Below are 17932 nucleotides of genomic sequence, written 5' to 3'. Positions count from 1 at the left end.
ATCATTTCCTCCTGTCCAGGCTGTACAAACGTGATAAACGTATGAAGGACAAGTGTCTAAAATAGATATAAACGATAATGGCCTTCAATTGGTAAAGGGGTGGAGTGTATACCCGTGTTTACTAATACTCGAACGTTATATTTATATGGTAATAAATTAAACTGATATCATATTTCCCAAAATAACAAAGAAGTAGGTACGGTTTAGGCCTAATTCTGCCCGGCGATTATGGGGAAAATTAAATTCGCGTCCCTGATATTTTTTTGTCTATTTTCTGAAAGAGCACTCCGTATCTATTCTTAAAAACATATTAAAATCAACTCATGTATGCGCATGCGTAGTACACAATCGAACAAAGTAAGGGTTATGAAGCAATTTATGGATTTTTCATAGGTTTTGTATAGATAAATCAGTGAAATTGAACACCTCTTCCCCCGTCGCCCGGGACAATTTTTATATGAATTAAAAATTTCGGAGAAATTTGACAATTCCTCTCAGTTTCATTCCGGGCGACGATGGAAGAAGGGTTAAAATATCACTTTAAAAATGTTTACAAAATCGCCATCGTGACGTGATTTGCGGTAATCAATGCAGACATCTTAGCAACGGAAGAGGATATAAGAATTATTTGAGTATTAAATTGATTCCAAAATAATATTTGTTAGTGTTAATTATTATCTATTGTCATTTATTGAAATAATGATAATAAATTCCGGATAAATTAAAGCCAATCGTATGTACCGGATGCCATTTTGGTCGTTATGGTTAGTGTAAACAGAATGGGGTATACCTAGGAGCAACAGATGCTTCGTGAGAATTCTCACTAAATACCAGGTAAGTCGCATTGAAGTAATTTATATAATGATCAATGGTTCTTTATATAAACAATATTGATGGTGAAAATTTTAAAGCATTATATTTCACCATGCGTGCATACTTTACTTGATAACGTGAAACTTCCTTGGTACGATGAACAGCAGACGGCAATATGTTTACCTACATGCACTTAAGCTTAAATCAGTGACGTATATTCCCCAAACAACGAAATAGTTTTGTAACCATTGCATGCAATAATTACAAATATAGATCATCTTTTAAAGACACTTTTAAAAGGTCTCTTTAATCTGTATCTATGAAGCATTTGCCCCCCCCCCCCCCCCCCTTACCCCTCCCCTGTCAAGTGTAGTCAATAGATAGGAAATAATACATATCATTTCTCTATAAGACAATTTTTGATCCGTGTCATTTTCTTTTATTTGTGTGTGTGTGTGTGTGTTTGTTGTTTTTTCTTTCTTCTATATATCTGTACCTATGAAACATTGCCCCCCCCCCTCCTCCCTGTTAACTTATAGTTAATATACATATAATTCACTTAGCAGATACAGGACTCCGTGGCCGAGTGGTTAGAGCGTAGCGCTCTACAACCTGTAACATCTCACCTCTATCGGCGCGGTTTCGAAACCCGTGTGTGAGCGTGTATTTTTATCTGTACCTATGAAACATTTTTATTTTTTTTTCTATTATCATATATATATATATATATATATATATACATATAACTACATACAGTATATATATATATATATATATATATATATATATATATATATATATATATATATACAATAATAAAAGTTAAGAAACACAAAACTCATTTCACTGTTAGCACTTTCGGCTTTACTGCCTCTTCAGACAGCTATGTAAACGTTTTGTTCTTTTTGCAAACTACATATGTATATATGTATATATATATATATATGTATATATATATATATATATATATATATATATATATATATATAAATCACTAAATAATCACAACTAGGTACTGAAAATTTTCGCCCCAGCCCGGGGTCGAACCAGCGACGTACGGCACCCACCGCCTAGCAAGATTGTCAAACCAGTATATATATATTTAAATTTTTTTTTTAGATTTGTAGGCTACTTCTTAAATATACCCTTTTCTTTTTAAAAGCGGCAAGGAAGGCACTTTGCTACATATGTTTTACTCCTATTGTTAAAAGAATTTTATGTGCTTTTGCCCAAACATTAAAACCGTAAATCGGATAGGAGAGGGGGAAAGGGGGGAGGGAAGGGGGCAAAGGTTAATCCTTCAATGCATTCATTTCACCACTTCAAATTTCATATCAAGTACCTTTCTCTGTCACTTTAAAAAAGAAGGGCAGCCAATAAATTGAACTTTGCATGTAAAACTACATACAGTATATATATAAATAATGTACTTCATCAAAAAGGGACCCCCCCCCCCCCCCCGCGCCGGATTTTATGTAAATTTTATATAAAAATATATTTTATATAAAAAGTGCAAGTCTATGAAGTATTATAATTGTACTAATGTACTTGTTTGTTTTAAAGGATGGATGGAAGGCAATATAGATGTTGTTTATGTAACAAGAAGACCACTCCAGACGAACGACGTCCCGTTGGTTTGTTTCTGTCCACATTAAGGAAACACTTTTCTTTAGATGTGGAAGAAACAGACCGTATTTGCAACAAATGTCGACATAAGTGTCGGAATATAAAGGAGTCCAATACAAGACAACCTATGCTTCTTAGACCAGCCACCGAAGACGAAAAAAAAGACCCCACATTTCAGTCTCCAAAACAGAAGCGCACAAAGTCTCCATTTTCAAGTCCTCCGACTATTCCCTTGTCTATCCCATCATCATCGCAGAGCCATGGCTACTGCTTTGTTTGCAAGAAACCAGGACCGAAGCTTGTCACAGTTTCACATCATGTTCGGATGTTTGTGTTTATCCAGAAAGAAATCATCATTCCAACTGGAGCAAGATGCTGCATACGACACCTAGACAGCGAGAAAATGAATGATGAAGCTTTACACCAAATCAGGACCAATGACAACACAACACTGAACAAAACATCCATCATTGATCTCATTAAGGTAGCTTTTTTTTCAGCTTGAAATGATAACTGTATGAACATGTATATATATTATAATTAAAATAATAGGTCAAAATCATTATTTTTTATGATGATGTTTTTTTCCTGTAGTACCTGCGTGATAAAGCATTTGAACAACAATCCAGGCTTGACTTTGATGATGATTGCAGAATGAGTGATGAAGACTATAGGGTACTGACAGGGTTTTCTCGTCTTGAATTCCATGACATTGTCTCATCAGTTGCCAGTATCAACTCATCTAGAAATCGGAGCAAGAGGACCTGCATAGGCATTCTGTTAATGAAGCTTCGATCAGCGCTTTCCAACAAAATGCTGGCTGTTCTATTTCAGATGACCAAATCTCAAGTAAGCGTTTTATGTATAATTCTTATGAAAATTGTATAAATTCATATCAAACCAACATTGATATACACATGTACTTAAAAAGGGACAAGAAATTTTCACAGGTGTTAAATTTTGCAGGTACGACGGGCTATTGTATCTGCTAGGACAGCTCTTATAAGAGACTTCGTTCCATACAACCTGGGATTTCAACACATTACACGTGAGGAGGTCATTGAAAACCACACCCGTCAACTGGCAAGAGATCTTCTGAGTGATGACATCACCTCAAACCCTGCGATCTTAGTATTGGATGGAACGTACGTTTACATTAAAAAAAGTTCCAATTTCGCATTTGCGCGGCGGTCCTACAGTATGCATAAGCACCGACCCCTTATTAAACCAATGATGGTTGTTACTACAAGTGGATACATCGTATCGGTCCTTTGACCCTATCTTGCCGACTCCAAAAATAATGATGCTAACATCCTGAAACACATGATTTGCCATAATGCTGAAGAACTTCGGAACTGGTTGCAAGAAGACGATGTGTTTGTTGTTGATCGCGGATTTAGGGATGCTCAGGATGTTCTGGAAGATCTTGGAATAAGGATGGAGATGCCAGCATTCATGACACGAGGAGACAAACAGCTGCCCACGCTTGATTCTAACAAGTCAAGAGTTGTGACAAAGGTACTTTAATGCTTTTCATATTCTCAATAAATACGAGCTGATTGTGCTCCTTTATGTCATAATCACATTTCAGCTTTAGATATGAAATACAAGGTACATGAAATAATAAAAAAATGTTTTACTGTATGCGTAACGTTTTATTTGTCTTTCCAGGTCAGGTGGATTGTTGAAGCAGTTAATGGGCGCATTAAGCAGTGGCAGTTTTTGGCAAAAACTTTGCCAAACTCGCAAATTCCATTCATCGGTGATTATGTGAGAATTGTAGCAGCTCTTTGCAATAAGTATAGACCACCACTTAGCGTGTCATCAGAAGAGGACCAAGAAATTGCAGCGAAAATGGTTTACCTTTCACAGAGATTAAATACACTGCAGGTTAATATATACATACATCAATATCCATACCATATCCAGTGTGAAAATTCTGAAAGATACGTATATGTTTATATATTTTTTAAATTAAGAAACCTCATTTTTATTTTGCTTATGAATGGTCGAATGTTGCTGTGTTTTACAGAAACGTGTGGAAAATGAAGGGCTTGACAGACGAGGGTTTAATTGGACAAAAGTGGATTCAGAGAATGTTACTCCAGAATTTCCAAAGTACAACGACACTGAATTGCGTCAGCTAACTCTGGGAGTGTACCAACTTCGCATGGCTAAGTCCTACACTCATGAGCACATGGACGTAGACGGTGGATTTGAAATCCTTATAAGTGACGAAATTGAAGGAATGGTGTGCGCCAAGATCCAAAGTCGCCATATATCAGCTAAACAGTACAAATGTTGGATCACTTACACCGAGGGAGATATTGATGGTTGGTATTGCAAATGCAAAGCTGGCACAAGAGTTGTAGGAATGTGCGGCCATATCACCAGCGTTATATGGTATTTATCTTTTGGACGGCATCAGGAGTCACTGAAGGGGGTAAGGAATTGGACAACATCACTTGAAGACGCATCGGACATCCATGACGTCATTGACGGTTCAGACAGTGATGGAAATGACAATGATGTGGAAGAGTGAGAGAAGGCGAGGGTGTGCTATATCTAGTCTGGGGGTGAATGCGCGCGCATGCGTGTGTTTGAGAGATAGAGAGAGTGCGTGTGAGAAAGTGAATATGCGACGGAGGCTGAGAGCGTGTGTGACTGTGTATGAGAAAGATAAGATGTTTGTGAGAGAGACGGAGGGAGGAGGTATGTGTTGCTGTGTGTGTGTGTGTGTGTGTGTGTGTGTGTGTGTGTGTGTGTGTGTGTGTGTGTGTGTGTGTGTGTGTGTGTGTGTGTGTGTGTGTGTGTGTGTGTGTGTTTGTAAGCCCTGTCAATTGAACCAGTGAATAAGAAGGCACACGTGTAAATCAACACGGGGTCGGTCAAAGGAACACGAAAATGGTGGTGTTCAGTTGGATTTTTATAAAAATCAGCATAAAATCATTAAATAGTTCATCTACCATCAAAATCCTGAAGTGTTTACTTAACAGGATTTATGAGATGTGTGTAACAGGTGTGTAAAGATTTAGCACTCGTCCATCTTTTTTCCTTGCGAGCATGGCTTACACACTTTCGAAGTGCGCATGCTCTGTTTTGAATGACGTAATTTGTGATGTCATCATAATGGAGTTTTCCAGGGAAAGAAGTTGGCCCATCTGAGGTAAGTAAACATGGTTGAAAGAAAATTTTTGCATATTAACAATGAGTTTTTTATTAGATAGACTGATTAAATGGTGTTTCATACCGATCGTGTTATGTACAAGCGACAGAGTACCCGAGTTACTGAAAATTCCGATGATGAAAGTGATATATCTAGTACGTGAACTGTTTGGGGTTTTTTCTAAAATTTAATCTTTGCAGTTAATGTACTCTGTATACTAAAAATTCATATTGATTTTGGATAGAATTTCACATTTAAAAACAAATAGATATCCGCCAAGTCCTTAGGAATCAACCCCACCCCCACCCCTCCACACGGGACTTTTTTTTGGATGATTGGACCGTATCCCCCTTTTCATCTGTCTCCCTACTTTGAAGTTTTTTTCCCAACGCCATGACATAAATAGATAAATAAATAAAATGCAAAAATAAAAACGAAAGATATATATGTATTCGGATTGGCAAGTTCCACTTTGTCCGGGTTGAAATCCCCGAGGATGCAAATGTACATTACGCCGCACTGTTTGCAGTACGCACATGGTACAGGTGTACCACATAGGTATGTAGCTACTAAGACTATAAACCAAACAGAATATCATATGTAAAACTATTACTCTGAATGCATTTTACTTGTTTACAATGTAGCCTGTCGGGGTGTGGTGCATGTCACACGCGTTGTTTACACGTGCACTTTAGGTGGCAGTGGAGGAAATTCGAACCATGTATGGATTATTGTCTCCTGATAACTTTGGCAGTTAACTTTTGATTTCAATCTACTTTTTAAGAATAATATAACCCTCGCTAATCATTGCCAAGCTGCATTTCGATCTTGGCAGAATGATCTTCAGCTACAATTCAAAATTAAGGGGTGATGTTGTGTACTGAGTTTTTCTTGATTGTTTACATCTGTGACTGTTTATGTGATGTATCAACTGATCAAGCTGTACAGTGTCATGACATATAGTGGCATAGCTTCCATTTATGTACTTGCGCATCATTTTGTCAGAAGAAGAAAATTCTAAAATGATAATTAAAATTTTTAACATATATATGAATATACATGTATGTGTATGTTTGATTTTAGTATAATACCTGTAGAGAATATTTCAGTAGTATGAAGTGCCACACAGTTAGACGCATGCATGTGGTGTTTAAAGGTCTCATCTGAAAGACCAGCAACTTTCTCTTTTGAATGCTAAATATGATGATGGAGCATTCACCTCACTATCTACATTTTCACCCTAAATAAAGTACAAGCATGGCTCGAAACCATGATTTCTTGATCCTGTTACCAGTCTTCACGAAAAACTTTGTAAAGCACAGGCCCTTCGGGCCTCCCAGTATAATAATTGTGCAAGCGCGAACAATATTTTGCAGGCCCAAAATGTTTATTTTCTAATTTGATCTCGTGTTATTTGCTGATTCTACTCTATGCACAGTTCTTTTACTGTAGGAAAATACAGGTCAAGATGATCATAGTTAAAGAACAACTGACATTAAAAGGATTATATTATTTTTCAACATATTAATCCAGTATATGCGAAAGTTTTTGGACCACACAGGACATTCGGTCCAGTGTAATCAATGAACACACCGGACCGAACCAAATTTTGTCAGACCGAAAAACCTAATGTAAAAAAGTGAAACACGTGAAAATGCAAAACCAAGGGAATCTTATTTATTATACTAGTAATACTATTCCAGGAATCCTTCCCGTATAATACTTTAGACAGTCCATGCGGTTTTAATCAATTCATTTACGTATTTGGATGTGTGCTATTTTTTTTACTTATAACAAACTCCGCATCAAGATAGTAAAGCTCAAAACCGGACATTGAGACATCTGACATTCCGATCCGGTGTAAAAAATGATGCATCGGACCTGAGGCACTGCACATCGGTCAGGTCCGACGGTCTGATGTCTTTCGCATAGACTGATTAATCTCGCAGATACATCAGCAGCTCATGTTCAACTCTGTTTTGTATACACCACGTACAAAACATTTTTTAAATGTTATCCAAGGCCTACCCTCGCAGTGTTCGAAATTGGTTTAAAACTTGGTATAGACCACAGGTCTATGCCAAAATAAGATGACTTAGACCTCATCGAATTGGCATAGACCACAACATTGAAAAAATAATAACACAAATTTAAAACATTTTCATTTACTTCTAATATACTTAGAAAGTGTATTTTCTTTCCATTTCTGTAATATCATCCTTTCCTCATAATGTTTATCAGACGTCGACTGACCATGCAAGACCCTCTTGGATAACTTTATTGCTTTAAATCTAGAAAATTGGCATAGACAATTTGGTCTATCTCAATTACAGTTGGCATAGACCAGTGCCATTTGACATATACTCGGTCTATGGTTAATTTTGAACACTGCCCTCGGTCCAATGGGGCATGAATTTTCGTTTTTTTCTCCTCGTACGACAGTTTTTTTGGGGTTTTTTTATCGGATGGTTGTGATTGTGAAATACGCTTGGGTGGTTTTGAATTTCCCGGACGAGCCCCCTCCCTATACTTCAGAAAAGGCAGCATGGTTGATAATTTTTCTATGCGAAATTTGACTACTAAGTCATGACATTTAGTCTGAGTCAATCTCACGCTTTATTTGTAATATATACAGAACATATAAGAAAACATTTACAGGCCCATCGGACTCCAGGGTTTAATATTTTAAGAAGCCCGATCCCGATTTTACTGGCCTCGGGCATCAGGCCACTGGTTAATGTCGAAGACTGTGTTACCACTGAGCTACCATGACCAATTTTTATACGCCCGTCTTAAGACGGGACGTATTATGGTATGGCGTGTCTGTCCGTCCGTCTGTTAGCTTTTTCGTGTCCGACTCGTAACTTAAATACTACAAGGCCTAGAATCATCAAACTTTGTCTGTAGATACATCTTGGGTAGAAGGTGTGTCGCACATTAAAACCAGGTCACTGTGACTTTTCATTAAGAAGATATGGCCATATATGGCAAAAACTTGTCCGGCTCATAACTTGAAAACTATTAGACCTAGAATCACCAAAATTGGTCAACTAATGCATCTTAGGTAGAAGGTGTGTCGCATCCTACTTTAAGGTCACTGTGACATTTAATTAAGGTGATATAAAAAAAAATGTTTTAATGGGTACTATCTATACTGTTAACAATATGTGACGGGCGTATCATGTGCCATGGCGGTGCACTTTATTTAACATGAATTCATAGCTAAAAAAAAATTATTACTAATTTTTTGGTTAATTCCATAAATATATTATTCCGCTCTCTAGACACAATTCTGGGTTACCCCCCTGCCTTTGGGGGTATAAGCACCTCATTTCTTTCAGAATGGCACAATGTCAGGAGAGCTTTTGTTATTTGTTATACTCTTAATGTTGATGGCATGCATCTATGAACAACAGGATAATTTTTTAGATTATTATTTCTGATATCATATTTGTAAATTGTTTATGAGGGGTTATTAAAAGTTTGTGGACAAAAGGACTCACTTATTAAAAATTCAGAGTTATCGTAAGTGAAAAATATAGGAGATGTGTAACAAGATTGTATATTTGAAGATTTTAATTTTAATTAATTTTTATAAGTATTGATTTCAGATACATGTATGACATTGCATGCTTGGTGGGGGGTGGGGGGGGGCTACAGTTAGATAATATTCTGGTCAGCACATTCGATAAACTACATGGAATTCATTAAATCACTTCTTTTTCTTTCAGTGGTCTTCAACTTTTAATCTCCAAGAAGGAAATGTAATTAAAAGATGAATAAAGTATCCCTAAGAATACCAGAAGAAAGGCTATGTGTTGAGAAAAACAGCCCTTCCTCAGTACCTCAGAACTAGATGATAGCCCTTAATTGTTACTTTATGCTGAATATGACACAGTATAGAAGATCTGATCATGAAGAAGTAACACCATTGATACACTTGCCAACTGCCAAAATTACTTTCTGATAGTATGACGAGATTAGAAGATATCATGGTGTAGTCATGACACAAACTGCAAAATCAAAGAATTAATTGTCTTCCCCAGAGGATGAACAGAGCAAGATGGCTTCACATGGATAACATTTCCTTTTGAGTTTTGAAATTAGTAAGTATACAAAATATTTTAGGCCACATAGGGCCAAAAAAAAAATGTTTGTTTTAGGTCGCCTCTGATTTTTAAAAAAAGGGTTGGTAGGTAGGTTTATTTTATTTTTTTTTTAAATATTTTTTTTTATAAAAATAAATAAGTGCCTTCGAATCAATGAAACTTTTATAGTTAAAGTTGTAATATAATGTGTTTAACAGATAAAAAATGGGTTCAGAGCACAATGTTTAATTGACAAAATACACAGTATGTGATGGAGTTTTAATATTACAATTATAGATGTCTTGGCATTTCGGGTAATAGTTCGTATATCGATGAATTGAAATCGGAAAATTGAAAAAAATTAATAGGGTCGGTGGATATATTTAGGGTCGGGCAAGCGACCTGAAACAAACACATTTTTTTATTTTGGCCTAGTCATAAAATTATTTTTTAGATTTTCATCTTTGTTTGGAAATAAAAATGGACAGGTGGTTGGAGTTTATTTTTATGCCCCCCTTTGAAAAAGAGGGGGCATATTGTTTTGCACCTGTTGGTCGGTCTGTCGGTCGGTCTGTAGACCATGTGTTGTCCGCTCAATATCTTGAGAACCATTCACTTGATGATAATGATATTTCATATGTGGGTTAGCAGGGTTTGACATTTACTTTCTTGAGCACTAGACTAGTCGGGCTACTTCAAATAATATTTACTAGACCTGACCTTACATCCACTAGCCCTGACCAACTTTCCAGAGAAAAGAAACCCTGATGGTTTCTCCATATTTAAGTACTTAATTCAAATGACAAACGTTAAGTTTAAACTAAAACATACTTAATTGTCTCAAAAACATCTTTAGTCTCGTCATTCAATTTGGTGCTTTTATTTTCAAACTTCCCAATCTACTCCTTTTTTTTTCTCGGAACATCCTTCCTTGAGGACGAGAAGTCGAGACATTCCCGCACATGTGTCAACAACGAAAAATGGCTATTTACGATTTAATTTATTCATTTGATACAGGCAACGAAATTAAGGGGAAATACTCGCTAAATGTGAGTTAAAAATTGAATTTGCAAGTAAAAAATCACAAGTGATCGCAACTTTTTGCGAGTGAAAAAACCCCAATCTTTTTCCCGGATTTCCTCGGTTTATTGGCTGTACTTTGAAGTTTACAATAATCTTGTCTTGTGCATAGAAACTCTTTACAGAATGAATATACAAGTATTGAAAAAGTAAACGTGGATTGAATAAATAACTAAGGCCAAGGTCATCTCAGTCGATGGCCTACTTCATACACACTTCGGATGTCTCAGAGACGTCTGATTTAAATAGCAAGCATATTGATCTCGTCCGTGTCTATATAAAACAACACATGACAGTGTGTCACCATTTCACGCGGTGTCCTTCTGTACTCTATAGTCAAACACTTCGAGTTCGCGGGGTTTTCTTTTCAACTAGAATTTTTTTAGATGAAATTTCCAAAAGTTTTGAACATATAGTTTAAATTGGCGCAAACAGTCTTCAAGATTTCAATCCACATGATGCTGTTAATAGGTGGTAGATCTCTGGACAGCGAGTACGCCGCACAAGTGTACCATATGACCCGCACCATGTATGTTGTCTGATAATTCATTGAATTTTAAATGAAAGAATTCGCAATCTTATTTTTATTATTGCACTTTAAAGGAGATTTTAAAAGATTTTCCCAAAATTTTGATAAAGAGACATGCTTGTTTTCTTAAATTCATGTAAAACAGTAATCGATTGAAAAATGCTAGTAAAAGCTCAATTTTGCTAGTTGGAAAATAATCCACTAGCTAAAATTTGCTAGTGGTGAAAAAAGTTAATTTCGATCCCTGTGATAGACACTTTCTTATATTCAATTAAAATAAACTGGGGTTTTTTTCAAATGAAAATAAATTCAGTTTATATATATTTATCCGAAATATAACTTTACACCCATTAACAAAGAGTAAATGTCGTAAAACATCACTTCCGACAGCGACTATGTATTCGAACTAAAAATAGAGATTTTGTCATCACGCGGTTCAAAATTGCTCGCAAACTCTTTACAGTTATTTTTTAAAGTTAAAAATAAGATATCTTATGGTTTAAAATAAAGTTTCTTGTTTATTTTATCAACATGACCAGTCGGACTAGTAAATCGACATTTTACCCGACCGGACCTATCATTTAGTAGACTCGGTCGGTCGGACGTGCCTTAGTGTCAAACCCTGGTTAGTTATGAGTAGAAGAGGATCCTTATTGTTTTTCAGGTCAAAAGGTCAAGGGTCAATCTACTCTGGACATAGGAATATAATGTCCGCTCAATATCTTGAGAACCCTTTGCTTGAAAGACATCAAACTTGGCACACTGGTACATCCTAAGAAGTAGATGACCCCTATTGATTTTAAGGTCATATGGTCAAAGGTCAAGGGTCAAACTGCGCATGGGAATATACTGACCATTCAATGTCTAGAGAACCCTTTGCTTGACAGACATCAAACTTGGTACACCAGTACATCTTCAGAAGAAGATGACCCCTATTGATTTTGAGGTCACATGGTCAAAGGTCAAGGGTCACACTGGACATAGGAATATATTGTCCGTTTAATATCTTGAGAACCCTTTGCCTGACAGACATCAAACTTGTTACACTGGTACATCTTCAGGAGAAGATGACCCTTAATGATTTTGAGGTCACATGAGCAAAGGTCAAGGGTCAAACTGGATATAGGAATATACTGTCCGTTCAATATCTTGAGAACCCTTTGCTTGACAGACATCAAACTTGGTACACTGGTACATCTTCAGGAGAAGATGATCCCTATTGATTTTGAGGTCACATGTTTAAAGATCAAGGGTCAACCTGGACATTGGAATACACTGTCTGCTCAATATCTTCAGAACCCTTTGCTTGACAGACATCAAACTTTAAATAGTACACTGGTGTATATTCAGGAGAAGATGACTCCTATTGATTTTAAGGTCACATGGTCAAAGGTCAAGGGTCAAACTGGACATAGTAATATACTGTCCACTCAATATCTTGATAACCCTTTTACTTGACAGACATCAAACTTAGTACACTGGTACATCTTTAGGAGAGGATGACCCATATTGATTTTGAGGTCAAAAGTCAAAAGTTGAACTGGACATAGTAATATATTGTCTCCTATATTTTAAGAATTATTTGTTTGATTGACACGTACCAAACTTGGTACACTGGTACAGCATAAGGAGTAGATGACCCCTATTGAATTTTAGGTCACATGGTCAATTCACTCTTGACATAGGAAGATATTGTCTGCTCAATATTTTGAATTGATGATAATACTATCAATTAAATGAGGTGTGTGTATAACCCTTTTCAATTTTGCACCATGGGGGGCATATGTGTTTTACAAACATCTCTTGTTTTTTTTTTTCAGAATATATATTTCACGTTCATTATTCTCACATGTTGCTGTAGAGTGTAGATTACATCATTTTTTTTACATTGTTTTCTTTGGACAGAAAATTTCCATACAGCAATATTATAATTGTTGTTGAGTGATTTTGAAGTACATTTTCATGTAACACTGAAGTTGAACATTCTTTTTCCCTGTTGTCCGTCTGTCTGTAAACTTTCACATTTCTGACTTCTTCTCAAGAACCACTGGGCCAATTTCAACCTAACTTGACAAAAAGCATCCTTGGTGAAGGGCTTTCAAGTTTGTTCAAATAAAGGGCCACACCCCCTTTCAAAGGGAAGATCTAATTACAAAATTGCAAAAATAGGGTGGGGTCATTTAAAAATCTTCTTCTAAAGAACCACTGGGCCAGATGATGTGAAAGTTACATGAAAGCTTCCGGACAAGTGTAGATTGAAGTTTGTTCAAATCATGACCCCCTGGAGTAGAATAGGGCCACACTAGGTGATCAAAGTTTTACATGTACAAATATATAGGGAAAATCTTCACAAGAAGTAGGAAAATAACAAGGCCAGTAAAATACAAATTTACGTAAAGGCTTCCTGAAATAGTGCAGATTCAAGTTTGTCATAATCATGCCTCCCAGGGAAGGTTGGCCGAGGCCACAATAGGAGATCAAAGTTTTACATTCAAATAAGTATAGAGAATTTTCAAGAACCATTAGGCCAGAGCAGTTTACATTTACATGAAAGCTTCCTGACATACAGCTCTGTAGTGCAGATTCAAGTTTGTAAAAATAAAATTTCCAAAAGGTGTCGCTGTGTTTGGTGTAATTTTTGTTCGTTCTGCACAAACTAGCTCATTCAGCTTGACACAGCCTAGGTAATTTACAGCTGATCATTTGATAAACACTTACTTTGTAGAAATAGAAATTATGATTTTTATCTATTTATACATTTATTGCTATTTCTATGAAGACCTTTTACTAATCACTTCTCTAAATATTTTTGCAGATTTGTCAGAATGTTATGCATCGTTATCAACAGAAAAGAACTTCATAGGTAGACCAAAGCTGACATGGGATGAGATCCTAGAACAAGACCTAGAGTTTACAGGATTGGATAGGATCAATCCACTGGGTCGCCAAGTGTGGAAGTACAAACTTCAACCTCGACAGGACAGCCAGGCCTCACCCTTGCAAAAAGATTAATTTGGCCTGGATAGTCAAAATGAGTGATGATGATTGATATCAAGGTCTGACACTGGAAGCTCAGTAAGGGTAGATGCTGGCAATGGAGCTGTTTAGCAATAAAACAAACAAGTTTAACATTAAACATGTTTGTTTACTTTTTTGGCTCACCTGAGCCAAAGGCTCAAGTGAGCTTTTCTGATCACCTTTGCCTGTCGTCTGTCTGTTTATAAACTTTTCACATTTTCATTTTCTTCTCCAGAGTGAACCACTGGGCCAGTTTCAATCAAACTTGGTATGCATCATCAATAGATAAAGGGTATTCAAGTTTGTTCATATAAAGGGTCATGCACCCTTCAAAAAGGAAATAATCATGGAAATGCAAAAATAGGGTGGAGTCATTTAAAAAACCTTTTCAAGAACCACTGGACCAGGAAAGTTGAATTCACACGAAAGGTTCCTGTTTTGTGCAAATCATGGTCTCTGGGGGTAGGGTGGGGTCACAATAGAGAATCAAAGTTTTACATTCATATATAGTGCATATTCAAGTTTGTAAAAAGCTCACAGGGGTAGGGTGGGGGTCACAATAGGGGATTTAAGTTTTACATGTGAAATATATACAAGGAAAATCTTTTAAAATCTTCTCCTCAAAAACTAGATGCAGAACCGTAGCTCTTTGAAAAGAGAGCTTCAGATGAACCCCTTATAAAAAAAACTTCAATTTATGGCAGAGAAAAAAAGTGCATGTTTAAGTCCCTCTATCACTGCATTCCTGCATCGTTGTCTCATGAATTTAATATTAAATAATTCCCAACATATTTTCCCACTATACTTGTTTCCAAACATACTTTCAAATATTTTCTAAACCCACATATAACCCCAAAACAGCTTCAAGTGATTTCAATTTCTTTGTTGATGTAGCCATGTTAAGTAGCCAGTCAATTTGAACCCCAGTTCATTTCCATACTCATACTCATTTTGAAACATAATGTCTGTGTGAACTAATATCCTCACAAATATTTTTAGTGAAATATTTAGGATGAAATCATCCCAGTTGGGTTAAATACTTATTATTCAAATACTGTAGGTTTGAATATTGAACTAATCTCACAGCTTTCTTAAGTTTGGTCCCCATCCCCACCAGTCTGTTTTTACGCTTAACTATTGAAATGGGGTGTAAGGGATCAGACTAGGCTTTTATAGCATTATCAATTTTCAAAAGCTTTAGAAAAATTATACAATTTTAGGTCACTTGAGTAAACTCAGATGACATATTGCTATTGATCTGCATCTGTTGTAGTCCGTCGACATTAACAATTGAACATTTTTAACTAAATTCTATAACTGAAAGATGAAGATACCGCACAGCGATCAATCTACGATTCAAATAACGGAATTCTTTTCAAATTTAGTATGAAGCACACAAATTTACATTAAACCTTCTTGACATAGTGCATATTCAAGTTTGTTCAAATCATTTCCCCGGGAGTTATGGTGTGGTAACAATAGGGGGTCAAAGTTTTATATGCTAGCTGATATAAAGGAAAATTCTTTAAAGATATCTCTTGAACTATTTAAGCTAGGGCTTTCATATCTTGTATATACAATTTTTATGGCAAAACAAATCTGACCTATTCAGTATGTCCTGAACTACATTGTGTTTAAGGTAGATCTTTCATATATATTATATATTATGAATTTCTTATGATAAAACCTTTCATCTTGTTGAGGAGCCTCTCACCTCTGGTTGGCGCGGGTTTGAATCCTGCTCGCACCGGTAATTGAGAAAGTTTCCCAGTTTACTCTCGGAAGGTCGGTGGTCTCTTCCCAGGTATATTGTATTTGGGTTCTCTCTTCCACCAATAAAAACTGGGCACCACCAGATAACTGAAAAATTGTTGAGTGTGGTGGAAAACAGTTAAAACAATCAATCATATTATGTTATTTGACCTTGTGACCCTGAACTCTGAGTTTGACATACTTTTAAGAAAGTATAACGTATTAAGTATATCCAGGACTATTTTAGATAGGGCATTTATGTTTTGTATATTGATTACTTATGGCAAGGTCTTTCATATCATACCAAGACCTACAACTTTTTACCTTGGTCTTATCCAGAACAGCAATATCATGCTAGTCATATCTTTGTCTTATATGATTTCATTTTAGTAATGTTGTGTTCTTTAGAGCTAGGTTTGGGTCACATTATTCATGAGAATAAAGATTGATAAAATAGCATTTAAAAATCAAAACAGCAGGGCCAAGATGACTCAGGTGAGCGATGTGGCCCATGGGCCTCTTGTTGATTTTGATATTTCTACCTATATCATTTGTATGAGAAATGGAACTCCTTTTTTTCTTTTACAAATACATGTATTATCATATGGATCCATCTTTGTTGATTATTTAATCAAAGGACATATTCAATTCATTCAATGTATTAAATGTAAATTTATGGATATGTCTGTGGTTGAATTACTTATGTATGTATGTATACATTTTTCTCGCACATGCAATTACATATATGATGTATATATATTTACTAATTGTACATGTAATATCCCCTGTTATATAATAAAATATATGACTGAGAATAAAAGACCTGCTGTTTTCATTGCTACCATGAAACATTAAAAGATTAGAATAATTCAAATATCTTAATGAATTCTGTAATATATGAATTTGATATTTGTATATGATTGCCTCACTGGTGTTCAATGTGAACTTTGGTTTATTGTTTCAGTTTGCTCGATCTTTATATCAAATTAAAATTTAAGACAAATAAGGAATTATTTCCGAAATTGGTTAATATGGTACATTGTAGTAAAATAATCAAGAGTTTATTCATATGAGATAGCTAAATTTCACATGAATAACCAGTGACTGATTCTTGATTGTCAACATTTTCACCGAACAGTTCAGAAATTATCATGGTACATGTACATACTATTAGGGGATCATAAAATTCCTTAAAGAGTGACAAATTTTTAAACATCACCTTTTCAAGGAGAAAAATCCTCTTACGTATATGAATACTATGAAGAGATTAAAAGAGAGGTGACTAGATCACTTGTATGGTGAGATTCATTTGTGGCAAGAACTGGTATGATGTCTTGAGTCAGAAAGCACTGGAATCCACTAGGAATAGTTTTAGATCTATGGAGCGCCAAAATAACAAACTCAGATATTTGAAGATATCTTTAATTATTTGAAGATATTATTAATTCATTTCATGCACGCAACATTGCAATCAAAGATCTCTTCAAATAATTAATGATATCTTCATTTGAATTGAATTATTGATATCATTATTTATTCCGCTGAATTGATGCACACAATAACTTAATTGTTGCTCTCCTCAAATGAATTATAATTTAATGATACCAACAATAGAATTAATGCATGCTACAATTCAATTGAAGAGAGCAATAATTCATTAATGCTAACATCACTTAATGTGCGCAATAAATGGATTATTGCTCTCTTCTATTGAATTAATGATATCATTAATTAAATTGATGCGTGCAATAATTATGTTAGTGAGAGTAATTATCTAATTGAGATATAATCCTTAATTAATTCGACATATCCACAACTGAATGAATGATTTCTTTAATTGAATTGTTGCTCTCTTTTTAA

At 35.6% G+C, this 17932-nt stretch overlaps 1 protein-coding gene and 1 long non-coding RNA gene across 3 annotated transcripts; both read left to right on the top strand.

Moving 5' to 3' along the window:
- Nucleotides 1-1754: 1754 nt before the first annotated feature.
- Nucleotides 1755-4314, top strand: LOC125673315 (uncharacterized). Of its 2 annotated transcripts, XR_008801631.1 has the most exons (4): nucleotides 1755-2923; nucleotides 3034-3288; nucleotides 3406-3957; nucleotides 4111-4314. XR_008801631.1 is itself a non-coding variant. In XM_056159798.1 (3 exons), exons 1-3 carry the CDS (start codon nucleotides 2378-2380, stop codon nucleotides 3712-3714), a joined length of 1110 nt encoding a protein of 369 aa, XP_056015773.1. In that variant the 5' UTR covers nucleotides 1755-2377; the 3' UTR covers nucleotides 3715-3959. The 2 variants fall into 2 exon arrangements, 1 of the variants encoding a protein (XP_056015773.1); XM_056159798.1 differs by lacking the exon at nucleotides 4111-4314 and having other exon boundaries at nucleotides 3406-3959.
- A 1856-nt stretch (nucleotides 4315-6170) lies between these two features.
- LOC130053145 (uncharacterized) lies at nucleotides 6171-16945 on the top strand. The gene is made up of 2 exons (XR_008801639.1): nucleotides 6171-9711; nucleotides 14118-16945. It is a non-coding gene; the product is annotated as an uncharacterized LOC130053145 (long non-coding RNA).
- Nucleotides 16946-17932: the final 987 nt, after the last annotated feature.

This window comes from Ostrea edulis, chromosome 3 (assembly GCF_947568905.1).
Source record: "Ostrea edulis chromosome 3, xbOstEdul1.1, whole genome shotgun sequence".
In the NCBI taxonomy this organism is placed as follows: Eukaryota; Metazoa; Mollusca; class Bivalvia; order Ostreida; family Ostreidae; genus Ostrea; species Ostrea edulis.
The sequence above is the reverse complement of the archived record's forward strand: the minus strand, read 5'-3'. Positions and strand labels throughout refer to the sequence as shown.